General features: G+C 39.3%; 1 protein-coding gene across 4 annotated transcripts in view; it reads left to right on the top strand.

The window, feature by feature from the left end:
- FBXO38 (F-box protein 38) overlaps positions 1 to 24,367 on the top strand; it is a 66,942-nt gene that overhangs the window by 23,224 nt on the left and 19,351 nt on the right. For all 4 annotated transcript variants that reach the window (XM_005683138.2, XM_005683137.2, XM_005683134.3 and 1 more), the window contains 4 exons: positions 885 to 1,015; positions 8,906 to 9,076; positions 10,723 to 10,865; positions 11,759 to 11,969. In XM_005683138.2, the coding sequence (XP_005683195.1) occupies positions 885 to 1,015; positions 8,906 to 9,076; positions 10,723 to 10,865; positions 11,759 to 11,969 (656 nt within the window). The remainder of the gene's footprint in view (positions 1 to 884; positions 1,016 to 8,905; positions 9,077 to 10,722; positions 10,866 to 11,758; positions 11,970 to 24,367) is intronic.

The raw sequence follows: 24,367 nt of genomic DNA, 5'->3' as shown, positions 1-24,367 counted from the left end.
TTGGCAGAATATGTATATGATGTTTGATCATGCCTTTTTCAGATTTAAAATACAGAGAAGTTGTTTAAATAGCAGTAGGTTATCATTTAGGGGAAGTCTTCTATACAACTGATGACCAAGTGAGCTGCAGTCCAGACCCAGCAAGTGTTAAAATGCGCATGATCTCATCAGAAAAAAAAGCTGTCAGTTATCTGGAAGTGCCTGAGATTCCAACAGAAGTCAGTACTGATACTTGCTCAGGAGCCATTGTTTCATCCTCTGGACAGATTTCTGAATTGTTTTAGTTGGTGATAATTGCTATTTAGAAATCACTGTTTTAAGTCAGCTTTTTCAGCATCCTGACCTTTAATACTTTTAAATTTTTAACCTATCTTCACATCACTTGATGCCACATTTACTATTTCCTGCATATCAAAAGTCTACCTCTGTTTTTACTTTTATAATATGTAAATTGAATTTTAAAAAAGGAAACTCTTCCTTTCGATCATAGAATGTGAAGAGTAAAATAAAACTGTATTTAAGTAAATAGATACTGTTACCTACTATAGGACTATACTCTTAAAAATGGGACTTATTATTAGCCTCTAAAAGTTATTAAATACCAGATTCTTGCCTTGACTTAATCAGGTTTAGGAAAGTACCAAAAAGGATATAAGATTATTATAATTCGTTCTTACTGTGACTTTAGTGTACACATGAGATGTGCTCACACTTTTATAAAATGCTATTTTAAAGGAAGCATCTCTGATATTTTTTCATGGAGGAGGCATTGTTTTTGCATTTGACACTTCAGTACGATAAACTTCTTTCAGAGCCTTACATTAGGAAGAACCTTTTATTCTGATGGCTTTCATTTTATTCCTCTATGTGTCTCTCATTCATAGGTTACATGAAGTTCGGATCCAGCCTTCCCTAACCAAAGATGGCGTCTTTTCCGCCCTAAAGATGGCAGAGTTGGAATTCCCCCAGTTTGAAACCCTTCATCTGGGATATGTAGATGAGTTTTTGCTACAGAGTAAGAATTAGCTCATTTACTCCCCTAAGATTATTGTTGGAAACTTACTTGACAAAGTGAATTGTAAATTTGGATGTGCCATTATTTTCTTAGACATAAAAAGACTTAAAATCTCAGGTGCTCTCACTTCTTGAAAGATTTGAACTTGAAGTGCCAGTGATTTTTTTTTTTCTTTCTCTATATTGCCTCTGATTTTAGCATATTACAGAAAATGAGGTGATTGTCTACTCAAAAAAAGATCCTTACCTACATTTGATATTGTCTCCACTTTGCTCTCCAAGTTTCTTTCCCATTCTGCTTCATTGTTTTCACAGAATGTTATCCTTGCTTTTGTTTGCTGAATTTGATCTACCACACTTCTTGAAGCTTTTGCTGCTCCTCTGAGATGAGGTCCCAGCCCCTACCCCTGCTCTTCATTTCTGTAATAAGCCTGCTGGGGGTTCTGGATTTTCTGATAGTGTTAGCATATTTTGGTCAGTATTCATTTAATAACTGCTGTTGGAAGGCTTGTCCACAGCATATTCTGGAATGTATTTAAAACTGGGAACTCAGTCCTTTGGGTTTGAATGCATGTCAGTTCACTATTCAGACTTTTTCCCACATGCAAGAACATTTACACCATCAACATGTTTTTATTTTTGCAAGAATTAGTTTCTTACTCATGTACTTTACGACAAGTCTTTCTTAAACTCTTGGTGTCATACTTTGCATTGTCAAAGAACGTAAGAAGGCTTTGTTGTTTTTGTTGTTCAGTTGCTCTGCTGCTAATCTGCTAAGTTGCTTCAGTTGTGTTCGACTCTGTGCGACCCCATAGACGGCAGCCCACCAGGCTCCCCCGTCCTTAGGATTCTCCAGGCAAGAACACTGGAGTGGGTTGCCATTTCCTTCTCCAATGCATGAAAGTGAAAACTGAAAGTGAAGTCACTCAGTCCTGTCCGACCCTCAGCGACCCCATGGACTGCAGCCTTCCAGGCTCCTCCGTCCATGGGATTTTCCAGGCAAGAGTACGGGAGTGGGGTGCCATTGTTCAGTCACTCAGTCATGGCCAACTCTTTGCAAGCCCATGGAGTGCAGCATGCCAGGCTTCTCTGTCCTCCACTTGTCTCCTGGAGTTTGGCCAGATACATTGAAGCTGTCTAACCATCTGATCCTCTGCTGCCCCCTTCTTTTGCCTTCAGTCTTTCCCAGCATCAGGGTCTTTTCCAGTGAGTCGACTCTTTGCATCAGATGGCCAAAATTATTAGAGCTTTAGCGTCCTTTCAGTTACTATTCAGAGTTGATTTTCTTTAGGATTGACTGGTTTGACCTCCTTATAGTCCAAGGGACTCTCAAGAGTCTTCTCCTGTACCACAGTTCAAAAGCATCAGTTCTTCAGTGCTTAGCCATCTTTATGGTCCATGTCTCATGTCTGTACATGGCTACTGGAAAACCGTAGTTTTGACTATATAGACCTTTGTTGGCAAAGTGATTCTCTACTTTTGAATACACTGTCTAGGTTTGTCATTGCTTTTCTTCCACGGAGCAAAGATATTTTAATTTCAGGGCTGCAGTCACCATCCACAGTGATTTTGGAGCCCAAGAAAATAAAATCTGTCACTGCTTCCACTTTTTCCCCTTCTATTTTCCAAGAAATGATGGGACTAGATGCCATGATCTTAGTTTTTTTAACGTTTGAGTTTCAAGTAAGCTTTTTCACTCTCTTTAACCCTCATTAAGAGGCTCTTTAGTTCCTCTTCACCTTTTTACCATTAGAGTGGTATCATCTGCATATCTGAGGTTATTTCTCCCAGCAACCTTGATTTAAGACAGTCCAGATCAAACAATATGACTGTTGTTTTTCCTTTTTCAGAGAAATTGCTAACATTCTCTGTTTCTACAGTGTCTATATAGTAACTTAAAATTATTAGCTTAATTTTATCAAGCTAATAATTTTAAGTTCAGTTCAGTTCAGTCGCTCAGTCATGTCCGACTCTTTGCAACCCCATGAATGCAGCATGCCAGGCCTCCCTGTCCATCATCAACTCCCGGAGTTCACTCAGACTCACGTCCATCGAGTCCGTGATGCCATCCAGCCATCTCATCCTCTGTCGTCCCCTTCTCCTCCTGCCCCCAATCCCTCCCAGCATCAGAGTCTTCCAGTGAGTCAGCTCTTTGCATGAGGTGGCCAAAGTACTGGAGTTTCAGCTTTAGCATCATTCTTTCCAAAGAAATCCCAGGGTTGATCTCCTTCAGAATGGACTGGTTGGATCTCCTTGCAGACCAAGGGACTCTCAAGAGTCTTCTCCAACACCACAGTTCAAAAACATCAATTCTTCAGCACTCAGCCTTCTTCACAGTCCAACTCTCATAGTAACTGAAAATATATATATTAGTATATAGTAACTCAAAATTTTAAGGTAATAGTTAAAATTATTATTGGTAATTGGTGTTTTTCTGCAGTCTTGTTTTTTGTTCCTCCTAAAAGCTAAAAACTTAATGGATTTGTATATTCATGATGACTGTATTTTAGGTCCACTGAGAATTGTCTTTATAACCAACTATTTCTCAATAGTGTTTATTTCCCCTCAACACACATTTTCATTTGAAAACACTTTACCTTTTGACTACCATTATCTTATGTTTGCAACATAGCTTATTTCATAGTCTTCTTTATACATAATAATCTCTTAGTTATCTTTTTATAAGTCATTCTTCATATTTGCTACAGTTCACCCATCTCTCCTGTATATGTACTTTCCTCTGTTACTCCAAAGATAAGTCTGGGATTCTCTGTCTGGGAATAGGTGCCAGGTGCCTCTAACAAACATGGAGAGATTACAGGTCACTGTTTATACTCTGTCACTTAATCTCTTGCCTCTCAGCCATTTAGATTTTGAAACATCTTTCCAGAAGGTTGGGGTGGCTCCTGGTAAAGCTTGCATCAGTTCTTTGTTCCAGAGATTCTAGCAAAATATAGAAATAGCACCTTTGGCTGCATACATTTATGGTAAAAGTGGCAGTGCCAGGTTCAGGAAATAGATGTGCTGAAAAGTAGATGCTGTGTACTAGGAATGTAAGAAAAGTGATCCAAGGATGAATACTCAGAGAGGGGTTCTTTGTTTACGTGGATTCATGATTTTAGAGCTTTGTGGGAAAGTGATAGGGGTGTAAACTCATTTAGATTCAGGAGGGGTATAGAGTAGTCTTTAGTGTTGGGACTTTGGAAAGAAGGAGTGAGATGGAATCTTATTAATCATGGGACCTGGGGAAATCATTTCTTGGCTTCAGATCACCCAATAAAAAAGTAGAAAATGGTCTTATACCCATTTGACAAGTGAGAAAAGATGGACTTTTATAATCTCTTACACTTAGAAAGCACTCAGTAGGGCTTCCCTGGTGGCTCAGTGGTAAAGAGCCAGTGCAGGGATGTGGGTTCGATCCCTGGTCCAGGAAGATCCCACATGCCTCTGAGCAACTAAGTCTGTGTGCCGCAACTACTGAGCCAGCACTCTGGAGCCCTCGAGCCACAAGTGATGGAGCCCAAGTGCCCTAGTGCTCTATGGGAAGCTACCACAATGAGAAGCCAGTGCACCACAGCAAAGAGGAGCCCCCACTCAGAGTAGCTCAAAGCACCTTAACAGAGCAGAGCTCACCACAATTAGAGAAAGCCTGTGTGTAGCAAGACCCAGTGCAGCCATAAATAAATAAATCTAAAAAAAAAAAAAATTCAGTAAATGGTAGCTTTTACTTCTAGCTGACCTCTGGGCTGAAGGAAAAAGAAACAATCTAAGTCCTAGGTGATGTAATCAGGATTCTGAAGAAGTGTGACAATCAGGAGACCCTAAAAATAGAAACAGATCTCAAAGGAATGAATGTAAGACATGGATTTATCATGCTAGGCTGCAGCAGTAATGCTGGAAACACCCACTTGGGATCAGTTCAAGATGAACCTGATCATAAGGAAGAAGGCAAATTATACTTCACAGGGCAAGAACAAAGTTTTTTCCAGGAGACTAAAAGAGTATTTCTCAGCAAAATTATGAAGAATTGGTTAAGGTGAAATGTCCAAGAATGCCAGTAAATACAAAAAACAGGGACCCTAGGAGCGAGACCATGAATTACATGGAAAGAGAATTTTAAAGAGTTGGGAGTAAATCCCAGTAATGGGCAGGACAGCTTCACCAGAGCAACAGTGTTTTCTTTGTAGTTTGTGTCAGTTTTGATTGCTGGGATTGTGAGAGACATTTATTGGGTTCCTATATCCCAGTATTAGGCTGGACATTGAAAATGTAACTGTCAACTAACTAGGCAAAGTCTAGTTTTCCTTCAAATTGCTCATAGTAAAGTGGACCATCCTATAGAGTAAAGGTCAGGCAGGTGGCAGGAATAATAATAGGAAGCAAGAGACACCGTGTGATATCCTGTGGCATAATCTAGACTGGCGGATCATTTTTTGCTAAACCCAACCCCTACTCTCTGACAAGACAGTAGACCCTAAGACCTTGAAGGACAGAATGGATGTGTCTGTTTGAGTTAAAAGTCCACTCTCTAAGGTATAAATATTTACTAACCAATACCACGGTTCTTGGATGCACTCTCAAAAACTCTCTAAGGTATAAATATTTACTAACTAATACCCTAGTACTTAGATGCACTCTCGAAAACGACAGAATGATCTCTCTTCGTTTCCAAGGCAAACCATTCAATATCACAGTAATCCAAGTCTATGCCCCAACCAGTAACGCTGAAGAAGCTGAAGTTGAACGGTTCTATGAAGAGCTACAAAACCTTTTAGAACTAACACCCCCAAAAGATGTCCTTTTCATTATAGAGGACTGGAATGAAAAAGTAGGAAGTCAAGAAACACCTGGAGTAACAGGCAAATTTGGCCTTGGAATGTGGAATGAAGCAGGGCAAAGACTAATAGAGTTTTGCCAAGAAAATGCACTGGTCATAGCAAACAACCTCTTCAAAAAACACAAGAGAAGACTCTACACGTGGACATCACCAGATGGTCAACACCGAAATCGGATTGATTATATTCTTTGCAGCCAAGGATGGCGAAGCTCTATACAGTCAACAAAAACAAGACCAGGAGCTGACTGTGGCTCAGATCATGAACTCCTTATTACCAAATTCAGAGTTAAATTGAAGAAAGTAGGGAAAACCGCTAGACCATTCAGGTATGACCTAAATCAAATCCCTTATGATTATACAGTGGAAGTGAGAAATAGATTTAAGGGCCTAGATCTGATAGATAGAGTGCCTGATGAACTATGGAATGAGGTTTGTGACACTGTACAGGAAACAGGGATCAAGACCATCCCCATGGAAAAGAAATGCAAAAAAGCAAAATGGCTGTCTGGGGAGGTGTTACAAATAGCTGTGAAAAGAAGAGAGGCAAAAAGCAAAGGAGAAAAGTACAGATATAAGCATCTGAATGCAGAGTTCCAAAGAATAGCAAGAAGAGATAAGAAAGCCTTCTTCAGCGATCAATGCAAACAAATAGAGGAAAACAACAGAATGGGAAAGACTAGAGATCTCTTCAAGAAAATTAGAGATAGCAAGGGAACATTTCATGCAAAGTTGGGCTTGATAAAGGACGGAGATGGTATGGACCTAACAGAAGCAGAAGATACTAAGAAGAGGTGGCAAGAATACACAGAAGAACTGTACAGAAAGGATCTTCACGACCCGGATAATCAGGATGGTGTGATCACTCATCTAGAGCCAGACGTCCTGGAATGTGAAGTCAAGTGGACCTTAGAAATCATCACTATGAACAAAGCTAGTGAAGGTGATGGAATTCCAGTTGAGCTGTTTCAAATCCTGAAAGATGATGCTGTGAAAATGCTGCACTCAATATGCCAGCAAATTTGGAAAACTCAGCAGCGGCCACAGGACTGGAAAAAGTCAGTTTTCATTCCAATCCTAAAGAAAGGCAATGCCAAAGAATACTCAAACTACCGCACAATTGCACTCATCTCACATGCTAGTAAAGTAATGCTCAAAATTCTCCAAGCCAGGCTTCAGCAATACATGAACCGTGAACTTCCTGATGTTCAAGCTGGTTTTAGAAAAGGCAGAGGAACCAGAGATCAAATTGCCAACATCCACTGGATCATAGAAAAAGCAAGAGAGTTCCAGAAAAACATCTATTTCTGCTTTATTGACTATGCCAAAGACTTTGACTGTGTGGATCACAATAAACTGTGGAAAATTCTGAAAGACATGTGAATACCAGACCACCTGACCTGCCTCTTGAGAAACCTATATGCAGGTCAGGAAGCAACAGTTAGAACTGCACATGGAACCACAGACTGGTTCCAAATAGGAAAAGGAGTGTGTCAAGGCTGTATATTGTCACCCTGCTTATTTAACTTCTATGCAGAGTACATCATGAGAAACGCTGGACTGGAAGAAACACAAGCTGCAATCAAGATTGCCGGGAGAAATATCAATAACCTCAGATATGCAGATGACACCACCCTTATGGCAGAAAGTAAAGAGGAATTAAAAATCCTCTTGATGAAAGTGAAAGAGGAGAGTGAAAAAGTTGGCTTAAAGCTCAACGTTCAGAAAACGAAGATCATGCCATCCAGTCCCATCACTTCATGGGAAATAGATGGGGAAACAGTGGAAGCAGTGTCAGACTTTATTTTGGGGGGCTCCAAAATCATTGCAGATGGTGATTGCAGCCATGAAATTAAAAGACGCTTACTCCTTGGAAGAAAAGTTATGACCAACCTAGATAGCATATTGAAAAGCAGAGACGTTACTTTACCAACTAAGCTCCATCTAGTCAAGGCTATGGTTTTTCCTGTGGTCCTGTATGGATGTGAGAGTTGGACTATGAAGAAGGCTGAGCACCGAAGAATTGATGCTTTTGAACTGTGGTGTTGGAGAAGACTCTTGAGAGTCCCTTGGACTGCAGGGAGATCCAACCAGTCCATTCTGAAGGAGATCAGCCCTGGGATTTCTTTGGAAGGAATGATGCTAAAGCTGAAACTCCAGTACTTTGGCCACTTCATGCGAAGAGTTGACTCACTGGAAAAGACTCTGATGCTGGGAGGGATTGGGAGCAGGAGAAGAAGGGGACGACAGAGCATGAGATGGCTGGATGGCATCACTGACTCGATGGACGTGAGTCTGAGGGAACTCCGGGAGATGGTGATGGACAGGGAGGCCTGGCGTGCTGCGATTCACGGGGTCGCAAAGAGTCAGACCTGACTGAGCAACAGAACTGAACTGAACCATAGTTCTAAAAATGGATGCAGATTCTCAAAGTTTACTCTTCTCTACACATGGCCACACCTGACTCGAAAAACATTATCCGAGGGAAAGTTACATTTTAAATAATTAATTAATTTGGCTGTCGGGTCTAGATTGTTGTTGTGTCGTGTGAGATCTTTCAGTGCATCGCCACACACCAGCTGTGGTTGTGGGTTTAGTCGCTCCATGGCATGTAGTATCTTATTTCCCCAACCAGGAATCAGACCCACATCCTGCAGGGTAGATTCTTTACCACTGAGCCACCAGGGAAGTCCCAGAGAGTTACATTTTTAAGATTTTATTTTCCTCTTTAAAAGCCAATAAAACTTCACCATAAATGTAAACCGGTACAATATATCCATCAGTTTTGGTTTAAGGCTTCACATTCTGATTTCCTTTTCTAAACGATTGAAAATAATCTGCTAGCTATCCCTTAACTTTTAACATAAATTTTTTATTTTTCAAAATAAAGGCTACTGTTTATACAGAATACCTAACCTAAGATTGTATCTGAACCTGACGATGGACAGATGAAGCAGGACAGTCATAGAGAGTAATCATACTGGATGTTAAAGAGTTGACAAGTTATCAAGATTCCATGACACTTAAGAATCTTTTGTTTTTTAAATTTATTTCTAGGCAGAATGGCTAATGCAGATCTGGTGAAGTATGGTTTGGCTGATGTGGTGGAAAATCCTGGTATTATCACTGATATAGGGATGAAGGCAGTCAATGAAGTTTTCTCCTGTATCAAATATCTGGCAATTTATAATTGCCCCCATCTACATAACCCATATAATTGGATCTCAGGTACTATATCTTAAGTACAGGTATATTTTATTGGTGTCAAAATAATACATATCTTTGTTTTCTGTATGGCATTAACATTCCTCATGTAAAATGTTGATTTTTATATATATTGTTCATAGAAGCTCTGGGAGCCTTTGATAACTGAGTTGGAAATACTTTCAACGCCTCTTTGAACTTTTGAGATTCTCTGCCTAGAAATTTGCACTTGTCGAGATTATAGATTCAGTCACACTAATTGTTAAATGTTTTTCTTTGGGCCGGGCATGTAAAATTAAGCTTAGGAATTGTTGCCTGGGATATTATGGTTGTTTTCTCTGTGTTACCTTAAAATGGCATATCATCTGAACAGACAAAGTAGGTATGTATGTATTTTTAAAGCTTCAATTAAGTGACATACTAAACATGTAGTGAAATTTTCTATTACCTTAAAATTTTAGGCTACTTCAGATGATATCTGCCTGCCTGATCCCTTGGGTACAGAAGTGTGACTTTTGCTCTTGGTATTTTTCCTTATGAGAGAAGTTTTATTCCGCTCCCCGCCCCTCGCAAGAGAGTAATGCTGTTTATTTTTTTTAAGGCACTTGTTAAATACCTAAATTCACAAGCCTTTAATAAAGTCAGAGCTAGAGACTTTTCATTTTGACACCCTCGTACCAAACCAGGCCCTCTCACTGACAGCTGCAAACCAACCCTGACAGCTGTCTGAGCCATCACACACGGATACTACAGCTCCACACAAAACCCACCTCCAGACCTACTGCAGGGCTCCTGAGCCTCTGCTAAGATCACTCGTTAGAATGGCCATGTCTCACCCATGAGAAGAGAAGTTCTACCCCTTGCCCAGCTGCACCAGGAAGCTATTGGAAAGTACAAACTTTAGATTGTAGCCGGCATAGATCACTTTTAAAAAATAACATTTATTGGGTTTTTGGTTTGTTTGTTTTCTTAAATACAGAAGAGTATAAAGAAGAAAATAAAAAATGGCCTATAATCCCATCACTCAGAATTCCTGTTAACACTTAAAAACTAAAAGTAATACATGTACTTGATAAACAGTATCAAACAGTACAGAAAGGTACAAAATGAAAGGCCTCCTCTTCTCAAAGGTAACCACCATCAATGGTTTCTTGTATGTTCTTCTGGACAGGTTATTTTGTGCATTTGCAGCCTATACATGTATAGCATTTAAAAATGATTTATGTATACAGAAGGACCTTACTATGTATATACATTGTCCTGTAACTTGTATTTTGCACTGAGAATATTTTGAAGAGCTCTCCATATTAGCAAGCTTATTCAGTTCTTCATTCTTTTAGTAGCTGCATAATGTTTTATTAAAGGAATACACCAACATTTCTTTTAACTAGTGTCCTGTTGTTAAATAGGCATGTAGGTTTTAAGTGAATCACATTTAAACGAAGACAGACTTACTTTCAAGTTAATGATTTCCAATCCATCTGGTTCTCGTAAAATTGGGTAAGGAGACAACATAGTTTAGAGTCATTAAGTGGTAGAGATCATGAAATAAGATAAAATTTACACAAAGAAAATGGGTTTGAAAGTCTTTGTGACCTATGGCAAAATTCATGAGTAATGGAGGAAGTGTTAGTTACATATTTTCTCTGGCCATGTCATTTCTTCAACAGACCACTCAAGGTGGACTCGATTGGTTGATATCAACTTAGTGCGTTGCCATGCTTTGAAGCTGGACTCCTTCGGCCAGTTTATTGAATTGTTGCCCAGCCTGGAGTTTATTTCACTGGACCAAATGTTTCGTGAACCACCCAAAGTAAGTCACATTTGAGAGAGTTTTGTAATCAAGAAAACAACCTAAGTAATTTTTTTCCCTAATGATATGCCTTTACAAATGATATAATATGACTTTTTACCGCCAGCCTCAGTGAAGGAAGGCATAAAGGTTATAATAATGGATGGCCATATGTTCTTGTGAGTGAATACTAAGGGGCTTCCAGATAAAGAAAAAAGTAAGTGGAAAGCTGTCTCCATCAGGTTTATAAAGTTAAGATAAGAGCAAAGGTGGAAATCTGAGCTAAACCAAAAATTATTACCTAGAGTAGTTAGTTGAAAGATTAGATCTCTAATTAGGAACCCAAAATACAAGTAAGGATTCGGAACTTATTTTGGATGTTTTCTTTTGCTGCTACTTTTTCTATTCAGTTGCATATCTGGGGAAATCTGAAGTTGCCCAGTTGTACAAAGTGTTATTTTAAAACTTCTTAATGTATGTAGAATCTTAACTTATTGTAATAGAAACTTAATGTTTCAATGAATTAGGTTCTCTCTTGTCAATTCTTAATGGCTATACCCTCACTGTTGAAGCAGTGCCATATAGTAGGGAAAGTTCAGCAGTGCTATATAGTAGGGAAAGCTCAGGGCTTGAGGACAAATTATTGGGTTTCAAGTCTCGGCTGTACCACATACTGGTCATGCACTGTTGGGCAGATCCCTTCCCATTGTGCATGTCATCATCTGTAAATCAAGACTAATAACTTTGTCTTGCTTGAGGTGTTGTGGGTCTTAAATGAGGTTCTTTATGAATAGGTGAAAGTATTTCATAAAGTGCTATATAAGTATTCTATGTAAAGATGAAATGAAGGAATATTAAAACTAGTGTTTTATTCTAATCCAAATTAATAAGCTTGTGGTTTCGTCTTGCTTCAGGGCTGTGCTCGGGTTGGTCTGAGTGCAGGCACAGGAATTGGGGTTTCCTCGGCCCTTGTTAGCAATCAGAACTCCAACAATGACAATGATAATAATGCCCAGAATAATGCCAACATCCACGACAACAATCACCATCACCCAGATGACTCAGATGAGGAGAATGACTTCCGGCAAGACTTGCAGCCAGGAGAGCAGCAGTTTGCAGCCGACGGTAACCCAGATCTTTTGTGAGCTCCAGATAGAGATGATTTTTCCTTTGGGGCCTGTTTCTCTGACTCTTCTGTCTCCTGCCCCATTTCGGTGTGTCACTTTGCACACTGGGGAACCTCGCTACCAGAGCAGCTGGTGGGTGGATGGAGTTGGCCTGTCTGCTTGCTTGTTTCAAAGTTGTCTTTGTGATGCCTCTTGTCCATAGAATCTATTGGAGGTACTTACAGAAAGGGAAGGACTCAGATGCCATGAGAATTAGGTGCGGTGAGCCTGAGAAGCCTGGCTGAATGGAGATTTAGCTGTCAGGATTTGGGTGAAGAAGCATCTTTCAGTATCTTGCTAAACAATAGATATTCTCTCTCACCATTGAACTTGAGTGTGGAGACAATTTTTGGATGTACCAGGAATTGGAAAAATGAATACCAGACGTGTGCTAGACATTATGTTGGAAACCCTTCACATACTTCTCACCATTAAGTCTTCAAAACCACCCAGAAAATTAAGCACATGAGCTAATAAGGACCTATGGGATTTCGCTTATGTAACTATCCATCCAGTTCTTTGATACTGACTGAAGTCCTGCTCTCTGCCACCCCATGTGTTATTAGGCTTCATCTGCCCATATTAATGAGTGAGAATGGAGTGAAATTGTTTCCTTACAGATGGTCCAGTTTCTCAGTTGACACTTAAGAACTGGAAAAGGAATCTCTTTAAGCCACTTTTTTGGTTGTTGCCCCTTATTCTCTTGGACAGATTAATTAATGAAAATAGGATGCCCCGGTGTGTTCATTACTTTCATAACGAAAGTATTCTGTGTATAATTTCCTTTAAGATCACTCTGTATATGCAGGTCCTGACCTAAGACTCATTTGTAGGCATTGTCTTCACTTCCCTACCCTACATGTTCTTCTCTCTATAGAGAACGCTCCATTTTGGCTCTTGGCAAAGTCACCAGTGGCTCTTGTATAAAGGCTAGTGATCTTTTCTCCACTTGCATCTTCTCTGACATCTCATCTCAGCTGCATTGGTCACTGTTGTCCACTTCTATCTTCCTGAGGTATCTGTTTCTCTTGGCCTTTCTGAAACCATTTTCCTGATTTGTCCTCCTATCTCACTGGACATGCCTCCTCAGGTTCCTTCACTTGTACCACCTCCTGTCCTCCACTCTTGTCCTTCTCTCCCTTTTTCTTTCTATAAGCTTATCCAGTCTCATGGCTTCAGTGCCAACTATATACAGTTGAATTCTAAACCTTTATTTTCAGCTTTGATATTTCTGTTTTTTAAAGTAATTGCAGTTATATCCAACTTCATACTTCTGATTTCCACAGGAGTACTTTTAGGCATTTCAAACTTCTGGCTAAATCTCTCCTAAAACACACAAAAAAAGTACAGAGCCAGTAAGTGCTAGGGGTTAAGGAGTGGAGTGTGGAGTCTGCTGTTGTTTCTTTGCCTTCTTGTCCTTGTGTGCCATCACAAAGATCTGGACTTCAGAAAACACTGACCATCTGTAGGAAACTGGGGCAGCACTTGAAGTGCAGCACTCCCCAAATCCTACGAACCCAGTTGTGTTTGGAGCTGATGTACTAGACAGAGTATAGAATCCACTAGAAAGTTACATGGCCATTGGCTTCTTGGTATAGAATAGGGGATGCCTTTCATTGTTAAGTCATATATTGATGCAGCGTGAACCAAAACATATGCAAGAATACTGCATTCAATTTAAGAACAATGAAACTTAAGTCCACTGACATTTGAAATTAAGGTTCAATAGATATGAGATATAATTACAAAAGAAATAACTTGAGGTACCAAATTTATCAAATGTGTTATCTTCAAATGCTGAGAAGTTAAGGAGTTAGTGACAAAAATGCCAAGATTGAGGAACTCAACAGCCTCAACAAGAGGAAACCTAAGAATACCAAAGATGGTGGCAGGATTTTAGAGAAGTGAATATTGGCATGAAACATTAGGCTCCATGGGTCCTTCCAACTTCATGCTATATTTATGTGTATTTATTATTACCCACGTGTCAGGTTAATTCTTTTAAATAAAAAATAAGGACGTGGGGAATTCCCTGGCGGTCTGGTGGTTAGGACTCAGCACTTTCACTGCCTTGGCCCAGGTTCCATTCTTGGATGGCACCCACAAGCCACAAGACACAACCAAAGAAAAAAGACCTGGAGAAAGGGCATGTGACTGTTGATCAAAACTAGAAGTACAAAAAATTCAGGTAAAAGAAACAACAGAAAAAAAAAAAAAAAAACCATAAAGAGGGATTTAAAAAAACCCATAAATTGGGATTAAAAAAAAAAACATAGGGATTAAAAATAAAAGGGATCATGAGGAATGAATGTTAGTTGAAATGACTAATATTAATGCTTGTACTCCTTAAGTACCAACATAACAATATTTTAAACATTAGTTTGAAACTGATATTCACATGTCGACTTTACTTACTGTAGAATTTTAGAACTTTTCATGAATGAACTTTTGGATTAGTGCTAGAATGAAGTAGATTCACTCACTCTGTTGCCTTGTTGTATTTAACTTAATCAGCTTGCATGAAATAATTGCCTGTCAGAGAAGGGCACTGTAAAATTTTAAAGGCCATTTAATTTATATAAGTTAAGTGTCTTTGCTAATAAACCACTGACATAAAATATGGTGTTTTTTTAGTGAAAATTATCATGAAAGTAATAGATGACTCCAACAAAAATATGTTTTCATTGTTATACAGAGTACTGTTAAATTTACCAAGATTCAATAATTTGGTTATGGATATTATCTTAGATTTGCACTTCCAAAACTGTTAAACAGATTTAGAACGCTTTATTGTGAACTACTTAGCTTCCCTGGTGGCTCAGAGGATAAAGTGTCTGCCTGCAATGCAGGAGACCCGGGTTCAATCCCTGTGTTGGGAAGATCCCCTGGAGAAGGAAATGGCAACCCACTCCAGTATTCTTGCCTGGAGAGTCCCATGGACAGAGGAGCCTGGCTGGCTATAGTCCACGGGGTTGCAAAGAGTTGGACACGACTGAGCAACTTCACTTTCACTTTCATTTTATGTTAACTGAAAATCTCAGTTCATTACCTTCATTTTGCAGCACTGTAAAACAGGAGATATCCATATTTTTTAACAATTCTCATTGTCTAGCAATATTACCATCTGTCAAAATCATGCCTCTGTAATTGTTAAAGCATTTTGCCAAGTTATTTACATATGATTACTTTTGAAGTAATTATAACTGTAAAGCGTAGTTTTATTTATATATCATTAACTGTTTTTCTATCTGGATTTAAAATAAATCCCATGTATTTATTGCTTTCAAAAGTGGGGTGCCACTCCATTCCCTCACTACCACCGCTGCAAATTAGCAACTAAGTGAAACTGCTCTGCAGCATTTATTCTGGACAGTGGTTCTCAAATTTATATGTAAAAGAGACCAGTTAATGTATCTGTAAAACTAGGTCAGCTCCATCAAGGTTTATGGTTATATTAGGTAACAGTATTTTTTTTAATAACTGAAACATTTCACCTGAACAGAATGTTTGGTAAGCATTGATATTTGATTAAAAGATAGCTTACGTAGTTTCTGTAAGTTAAAATTGTTCTGAAAAAGATGTACTTCCCAATGGTAAAATACTTTGAAACAAAAAAATCAAAACCAAGAATCACTTACAACTTCCCTAGCCCCAAAGTACCATCATCTCATTTAATTACCAGAGACATCTATTGAGATATTATCCTTTCTTTTCTTTTTTTAATTATTTATTTTAATTGAAAGCTAATTACATTACAGTATTGTAGTGGTTTTTGCCATACATTGACATGACTCAGTCATGGGTGTACATGTGTCCCCCATCTTGAACCCCCCTCCCACCTCCCTCCCTCCCCATCCCATCCCTCAGGGTTGTCCCAGTGCACCGGCATTGAGTGCCCTGTTTCATGTATCGAACTTGGACTGGTGATCTATTTCACATACGGCAATAGACATGCTTCAGTGCTATTCTCTCAAATCATTCCACCCTTGGCTTCTCCCACAGACTCCAAAAGTCTGTTCTTTATATCTGTGACCCTTTTGCTGTCTCGCATATAGGGTCATTGTTACCATCTTTCTAAACTCCATATATATGCATTAGTATACTGTATTGTTGTTTTTCTTTCTGACTTAATTCTGTATAATAGGCTTCAGTTTCATCCACCTCATTAGAACTGATTCAAATGTGTTCTTTTTAATAGCTGAGTAATATCCCATTGTGTACATGTACCACAGCTTTCTTAACCATTTTCTGCCAGTGGACATCTAGGATGCTTCTGTGTCCTAGCTATTATAAACAGTGCTGCGATGAACACTGGGGTACATGTGTCTCTTTAAGTTCTGGTTTCCTCAGTGTGTATGCCCAGCAGTGGGATTGTTGAGTCGTATGGCAGTTCTGTTTCCAGTTTTTTAAGGAATCTCCACACTGTTCTCCATAGTGGCTGTACTAGTTTGCATTCCCACCAACAGTGTAAGAGGGTTCCCTTTTCTCTGCATCTTCTCCAACATTTATTGTTTGTAGACTTTTTGATGGCAGCCATTCTCACCGGTGTGAGATGGTACCTCTTGTGGTTTTGATTTGCATTTTTCTGATAATGAGTGATGTTGAACATCTTTTCATTTGTTGATTAGCCATCTATATGTCTTCTTTGGAGAAATGTCTGTTTGATTCTTTGGCCCATTTTTTGATTGGGTCATTTATTTTTCTGTTATTGAGCTACATAAACTGCTTGTATATTTTTGAAATTAATTCTTTGTCAGTAGCTTGGTTTACTGTTATTTTCTCCCATTCGGAAGGCTGTCTTTTCATCTTGCTTATAGTTTCCTTCATTGTGCAAAAGCTTTTAAGTTTAATTAGGTCCTATTTGTTTATTTTTGCTTAAAAGGATCCTGCTATGATTTATGTCAGAGAGTGTTTTTCCTGTTTTCCTCTAGGAGTTTTATAGTTTCTGGTCTAACATTTAGATCTTTAATCCATTTTGAGTTTATTTTGTATATGGCTTTAGAAAGTATTCTAGTTTCATTCTTTTACAAGTGGTCGACCAGTTTTCCCAAAACCACTTGTTAAAGAGATTGTTTTTATTCTGTTGTATATTCTTGCCTCCTTTGTCAAAGATAAGGTGTCCATAGGTGCATAGATTTATCTCTGGGCTTTCTATTTTGTTCCATTGATCTATATTTCTGTCTTTGTGCCAGTACCATACTGTCTTGATGACTGTAGCTTTGTAGTGTAGTCTGAAGTCAGGCAAGCTGATTCCTCCAGTTGCATTCTTCTTTCTCAAGGTTGCTTTGGCTATTTGAAGTTTTTTGTATTTTCATACAAATTGTGAAATTACTTTTTCTAGTTCTGTGAAAAATACTGTTGGTATCTTGATAGGGATTGCATTGATCTATAGATTGCTTTGGGTTTATACTTATTTTCACTACATTGATTCTTCTGATCCATCAACATGGTATATTTCTTCAACTATTTGTGTCATCTTTGATTTCTTTCATCAGTGTTTTCTATATATAGGTCTTTTTTGTTTCTTTAGCTAGATTGATTCATTATTTTCCTCGCAATGGTGAATGGAATTGTTTCCTTAATTTCTCTTTCTGTTTTTTCTGTTACTGTATAGGAATGCAAGGGATTTCTGTGTATTAATTTTATATCCTACAACTTTACTATATTCATTGATTAGCTCTAGTAATTTTCTGGTGGTGTATTTACGGTTTTCTATGTAGAGGATAATGTCATCTGCAAAGAGAGTTTTACTTCTTCTTTTCCAATTTGGATTCCTCTTCTTTTTCTTCTCTGATTGCTGTGGCTAAAACTTCCAAAACTATGTTGAATAGTAGTGGTGAGAGTGGGTACCCTTGTCTTGTTCCTGACTTTAGGGGGAATGCTTTCAGTTTTTCTCCATTGAGGATAATGTTTGCTGTGGTTTTATCATATATGGCTTTTATTATGTTGAGGTGTTTTCCTTCTGTGCCTGCTTTCTGGAGGGTTTTATCTGCATCTATTAAGATAATCAGATGGTTTTTATCTTTCAATTTGTTGATGTGGTGTATTACATTGATTGATTTGTGAATATTGAAGAATCCTTGCATCCCTGGGATAAAGCCCACTTGGTCATAACGTATGATCTTTTTAATATGTTGTTGGATTCTGTTTGCTAGAATTTTTTGAGGACTTTTGGATCTGCATTCATCAGTGATACTGGCCTGTAGTTTTCTCTTTTTTTGGCATCTTTGTCTGGTTTTGGTATTAGGGTGATAGTGGCCTCAGAATGAGTTTGGCAGTTTACTTTCCTCTGCAGTTTTCTGAAAGAGTTTGAGTAGGATAGGTGTTAGCTCTTCTCTAAATTTTTGGTAGAATTCACCTGTGAAGCCATCTGGTCCTGGGCTTTTGTTTGTTGGAAGATTTTTTATTACAGTTTCGATTTCCATGCTTGTGATTGGTCTGTTAAGATTTTCTATTTCTTCCTGGTTCAGTTTTGGAAGGTTGTACTTTTCTAAGAATTCATCCATTTCTTCCAAGTTGTCCTTTTTATTGTCATGTGGTTGCTGATAGTAGTCTCTTATGATCCTTTGTGTTATCTGTTGTGATTTCTCCATTTTCATTTCTAATTTTGTTGATTTGATTCTTCTCCCTATTTTTCTTGATGAATTTGGCTAATGGTTTGTCTATTTTATTTATCTTGTCAAAGAACGAGCTTTTAGTTTTGTTGATTTTTGCTATAGTCTCTTTTGTTTCTTTTGCATTTATTTCTGTCCTAATTCTTATTATTTCTTTCCTTCTGCTAACCCTGGGGTTCCTCATTTCTTCTTTTTCTGGTTGCTTTAGGTATAAAGTTAGGTTATTTATTTGATTTTTCTCTTGTTTCTTGAGGTAAGCTTGTATTGCTATGAACCTTTTCCTTAGCACTGCTTTTACTGAATCCCACTGGTTTTGGGTTGCCGTGTTTTCATTTTCATTCGTTTCTATGCATATTTTGATTTCTTCCATGATTTGTTGGTTATTCAGAAGCGTGTTGTTCAGCCTCCATATTTTTGTATTTTTAATAGTTTTTTCCTGTAGTTGACCTCTAATCTTACTGCATTGTGATCAGAAAAGATGCTTGAAATGATTTCAGTGTCTTTGAATTTACCAAGGCTAGATTTATGGCCCAGGATGTGATCTATCCTGGAGAATGTTCTGTGTTCATTGTTTGGGGGTGAAATGTCTTACAGATATAAAGTAGATCTAACTGTATCATTTAAAGTTTGTGTTTCCTTCCTAATTTCCTGTTTGGTTGATTTGTCCATAGGTGTGAGTGGCATATTAAAGTCTCCCACTATTAACATGTTAATTATTAATTTCCCCTTTCATACTTGTTAACATTTGCCTTACATGTTGCAGTGCACCTATGTTGGGTGCATATATATTTATAATTGTTATATCTTCTTCTCAGATTGATCCTTTCATCATTATGTAGGGTCCTTCTTTATCTCTTTTCATGGCCTTTATTTCAAAGTTTGTTTTATCTGATATGAGTATTACTACTCCTGCTTTCTTTTGGTCTCCATTTGCATGAAATATCTTTTTCCAGCCCTTCACTTTCAGTCTGTATGTGTCCCTTGTTTTGAGGTGGGTCTCTTGCAGACAGAATATATAGGGGTCTTGTTTTTGTATCTGTTCAGCCTGTCCTTGTCTTTTGGTTGGGGCCTTCAGCCCATTTACATTTAAAGTTATTATTGATAAGTATGATTCCATTGCCATTTACTTTGTTGTTTTGGGTTTGAGTTTGTAATAAACCTTTTCTGTGTTTCCTCTCTAGAGAAGATCCTTTAGCAATTGTTAAAGAGCTGGTTTGGTGGTGTTGAATTCTCTCAGCTTTTGCTTGTCTGTAAAGCTTTTGATTTCTCCTTCATATTTGAATGAGATCCTTGCTGAGTATAGTAATCTGGGTTGTAGATTTTTCTCTTTCATGACTTTAAGTATGTCCTGCCATTCCCTTCTGACCTGAAGAGTTTCTATTGAAAGATCAGCTGCTACCCTTATGGGGATCCCCTTGTGTGTTATTTGTTGCTTTTCCCTTGCTGCTTTTAATATTTGCTTTTTGTGTTTGATCTTCATTCATTTGAATAATATGTGTCTTGGGGTGTTTCACCTTAGGTTTATCCTGTTTGGGACACTCTGGGTTTCTTGGGCTTGGGTGGCTATTTCCTTCCCCATTTTAGGGAAATTTTTAACTATTATCTCCTCAAGTTTTTTCTCATACCCTTTCTTTTTGTCTTCTTCTCAGACATCTGATTGAATGTTAGGGTGTTTAACATTTTCCCAGAGGTCTCTGAAGTTGTCCTCATTTTTTTTAAGTCTTTTTTCTTTTTTCCTCTCTGCTTCATTTATTCTATCTTCCGCCTCACTTATCCTATCTTCTGCCTCAGTTATTCTACTGTTTGTTCCCTCCAGAGTGCTTGTGATCTCAGTTATTGTATTATTCACTAATGATTGACTCTGTTATTTCTTCTAGGTCCTTGTTAAACATTTCTTGTATCTTCTCAATCCTTATCTCTAGTCTATTTATCTGTAACTCCATTTTGTTTTCAAGATTTGGGATCATCTTTACTATCATTATTCTGAATTCTTTTTCAGGTAGACTCCCTATTTCCTCTTTTGTTTGATTTGGTGGGCATTTATTATGTTCCTTTACCTGTTGAATATTTCTCTGCCTTTTCACTTTGTTTAGATTGCTGTGTTTGGGGTGGCCTTTCTGTAGGCTGGAAGTTTATGATTCCTCTTTATTGTGGATCTTGCTCCCTGTGGGTGGGATTGGACTAGTGGCTTGTCAAGCTCTCCTGGTTAGGGGAGCTTGCTTCTGTGTTCTGGTGGGTAGAGCTGGATCTCTTTTCTCTAGAGTGCAGTGAAGTGTCTAGTAGTGAGTTTTGAAGTGTCTATGGATTTGGCAAGGCTTAGGGCAGCCCGTGTTTTAATGCTCAGGGCTATGTTCCTGTGTTGCTAGAGAATTAGTGTGGTATGAGTTGCTCTGGAACTTGTTGGCTCTTGGGTGGAGCTTGGGTTTCAGTGTAGGTATGGAGGGTTTGGGATGAGCTCTTGTCTATTAATGTTCCCTGGAATCAGGAGTTCTCTGGTGTTCTCAAGTTTCGGATTTAAGCCTCCTACCTCTGGCTTTCAGTCTTGTTCTTAAAATAGCCTCAAGACTTCTCCATCCCTATAGCAAAGATGATAAAACATCTAGGTTAATGGTGAAATAATTTTCCACAGTGAGGGACACCCAGAGAGGTTCAGAGTTACATGGAGAAGAGAAGAGGGAGGAAGGAGGTAGATGTGACCAGGAGGAGAAGACAGGGAGTCAAAACGGGAGAGAGCAGTCTAGCCAGTAATCAGTTCCCTAAGTGTTCTCCACAACCCGGAACACCCAGAGATTCACAGAGTTAAGTAGAGAAGAGAAGGGAGAGGGAGGAGATAGAGGTGATGTAGAGGAGAAAAGGGAGAGTCGAAAGGGGAGAGAGCAATCAAGCCAGTAATCACACCCCCAAGTGGAAATGGATACTGAAGATTAGATTCTTAAAAGTACAAAATTGATAACAAATACCAAAAAGCAAAGATTAAGAATCTAGAGTAGAGGTTAAACTCTCAAAAATACAATATTAAAAAAACAGAAAAATCAGTCACAAAAATTATAAAAAATATATATATGAAATTTGCTTTAAAAATAAGGTATTTTTTTTTTGCAAGGTAATAGTAGGTTATAAAAATGAAAATTAAAGGAATAGTAAAGAACTTTAAAAAAATTGTTTTAATGATAATGATAAAAATACTTCTAGGAATTTCTCTGGAGCTCTTGTGGGCAGTGTGGAGTCAGTTCAGTTTCAGGTAGTTCCTTTTCCCCCTTGTACTTCTCAAGGTCTCTATAGGCCCCTTCCAGTGCTTCGTCGATGTTTACTACAGGGTTTTAATCTGTTGCACCTGTCACTTCCAGAGTCACTTCCACCTCTTTATTTATTTTGGCTTCCTGTTCGTAAGTCTCTTCAGTGTCTAATTTCTGTCCTGACACAAAGGGGCAAAGGTGTTCATTATTTAGGCTCACTTGTTCAATTGTGGAGAGGGAGGAACACTGCAAACAAGTATCACTGGCGTGTGTGGGGAGTGCTCGTGGTGTATGGATCGCACTGGGTTTGTCCCAGCTCACTGTGGCCTGTGCTTTCCGGGTCTACACTGCTCAGACTCCAGGTTGCTCTGCAGGAATACTGTCCAAAGCTGGCCCTGCGTTTTATGCACTTCCCAGGTCTAAGCTGCTCAGGTTCAGGTTCTTGGGTACTCCACAAGGGCACAGACTCACTTGGGCATGTGTTTTGTGCCCTTCCCAGGTCCCAACAGCTCAGGTGACGAGGTGCTTGGTGAGCACACTGTCCCAGGTGGACCGTGCATCTTGATCACCTCCCCGGTCCCTGCCACTCAGTTTCCTGGGTGTGCCGAGAGAGCAGTCTCAGATGTGCTATGTGTCTCCTCTGGGGAGCTGATCTCAGGCTATGACCCTACTGGCAGATGTCAGTCCTCCAGGATCCTAGGGAGACGTGGTTAGCAACTGGGAGCCTGCTCACAGTTTGGTGGAAGATGTAGTATCTGGGGCCGAGATTGCCCCTTGCCTTCCGGCTCTGGCTGTTGTATCCCTGCCTCTCTGCCTCTGGCAGGGGGGCGGGGATGGGGAGGGATGGGGGGGGAGGCTGTATGCAGCCAGCTAGCTCTCCTTTGGTATTCTTTCAATCCTTTGTTCTGTGAGAGGGCCAGGTTAGAGACTTTCGCGGGGAAGTTCTCTCTTTTTTCCTCTCTCTCTCTCTGGCTATCCCACAGCTTGGGTTGCTGTCTCACATTAGCTCCCTCAGATTGTCCTCAGGGCATTCAGGCCTGGTCCTTACCCTAAGCATGCAGCCCAAGCCTCCCTGTCTAGCCCCTGCTCACTGGTGGCGGACACAAGTGTCTGGGCTACTTCTCCACTGGGAGTTGCGTTTAGGCGCATATTCTATGGGGTTTTTTTTTTTCCCCTCCTGGTTTTATTACCAGTCCATTCTGAAGGAGATCAGCCCTGGGATTTCCTTGGAAGGAATGATGCTAAAGCTGAAACTCCAGTACTTTGGCCACCTGATGCGAAGAGTTGACTCACTGGAAAAGACTCTGATGCTGGGAGGGATTGGGGACAGGAGGAGAAGGGGACGACAGAGGGTGAGATGGCTGGATGGCATCACTGATTCGATGGACATGAGTCTGAGTGAACTCCGGGAGTTGGTGATGGACAAGGAGGCCTGGCGTGCTGCGATTCATGGGGTTGTAAAGAGTTGGACACGACTGAGTGACTGAACTGAACTGATACTGCCCTGTGAGATTCCAAAACTGCCCACAGACCCTCCAGTGAGAGGGTTTCCTGCTATTTGGAAACTTCTCCTTCACAACAACTCCCTCCCCAGGACGGGTCTCCATCCCTAACTCTTTTGACTCTCTTTTTGTCTTTTATATTTTGTCCTATCTCCTTTCAAAGAGAATGGGTAGCCTTTCTGGGTGCCTGGTGTCCTCCACCAGTGTTCATTTGTTTTGTGGAAGTTGCTCAGCATTCAAATGATCTTTTGATGATTTTGTTGGGGAGAAAGTGGTCTCCCCATCCTATCCCTCTGTCATCTTGCCTGTCTTTCCCAAGACATTATCCTTTCTTTGCTTTATACCACCACCTACCTGCTCTCTCCAACATGGAGTCTTCAGTAAGTTCTGTTGACTGTCTCTAAAACATCTCCCCAGTGTATCTACATTCTTTTTCCTCATTGTACCAGACCTTTTTTTACCTAAATGCTTTAATGGCATTTACAGTAAAATAAGTTCTTAGAGTAGGTAGGGCAATTTTTAAAAAACAAATACCAGGCAATGTTACTTCCTTTTGTAAAACTTCCTGACAGCTCCCTTCTCCCTTAGAATAAATCTAGTTTCTTGATTTGGGCCATAAAGTGCTGCGTAATCTGGCTTGTTCTCACCTTGTACCGCTCCCCACCTCACACACTGTGCTTGAATGTGCCACACTGGCACCAACTGTTGTACTGACTGCTACCTCTTCATAGAATGTCCTCCCCTCCATCTTTTCATGGCTGGCTTCCTCTTGATATGTAGGTCTTAGCTTAAATATTAATCTCAGAGGTGTCTTTCCTTACCACCTTAATCTTTTTTTTCACTTGAGGTATAATTGACATTATTTGTACATATTGCAAAATGATCACAATAAGTTTAGTAAACATCGATCACCACACACATAGTTACAGTTTTTTACTGTGATGAGAAATTTTAAGATCTTCTATCAGTAATTTTAAAATATGCAATAGAGTATTAATAAATATA

The sequence above is a fragment of the Capra hircus genome, chromosome 7 (genome assembly GCF_001704415.2).
Source record: "Capra hircus breed San Clemente chromosome 7, ASM170441v1, whole genome shotgun sequence".
Classification (NCBI taxonomy): domain Eukaryota; kingdom Metazoa; phylum Chordata; class Mammalia; order Artiodactyla; family Bovidae; genus Capra; species Capra hircus.
Note: the sequence above shows the minus strand (reverse complement) of the source record. Positions and strands in the feature narration are given on the sequence as shown.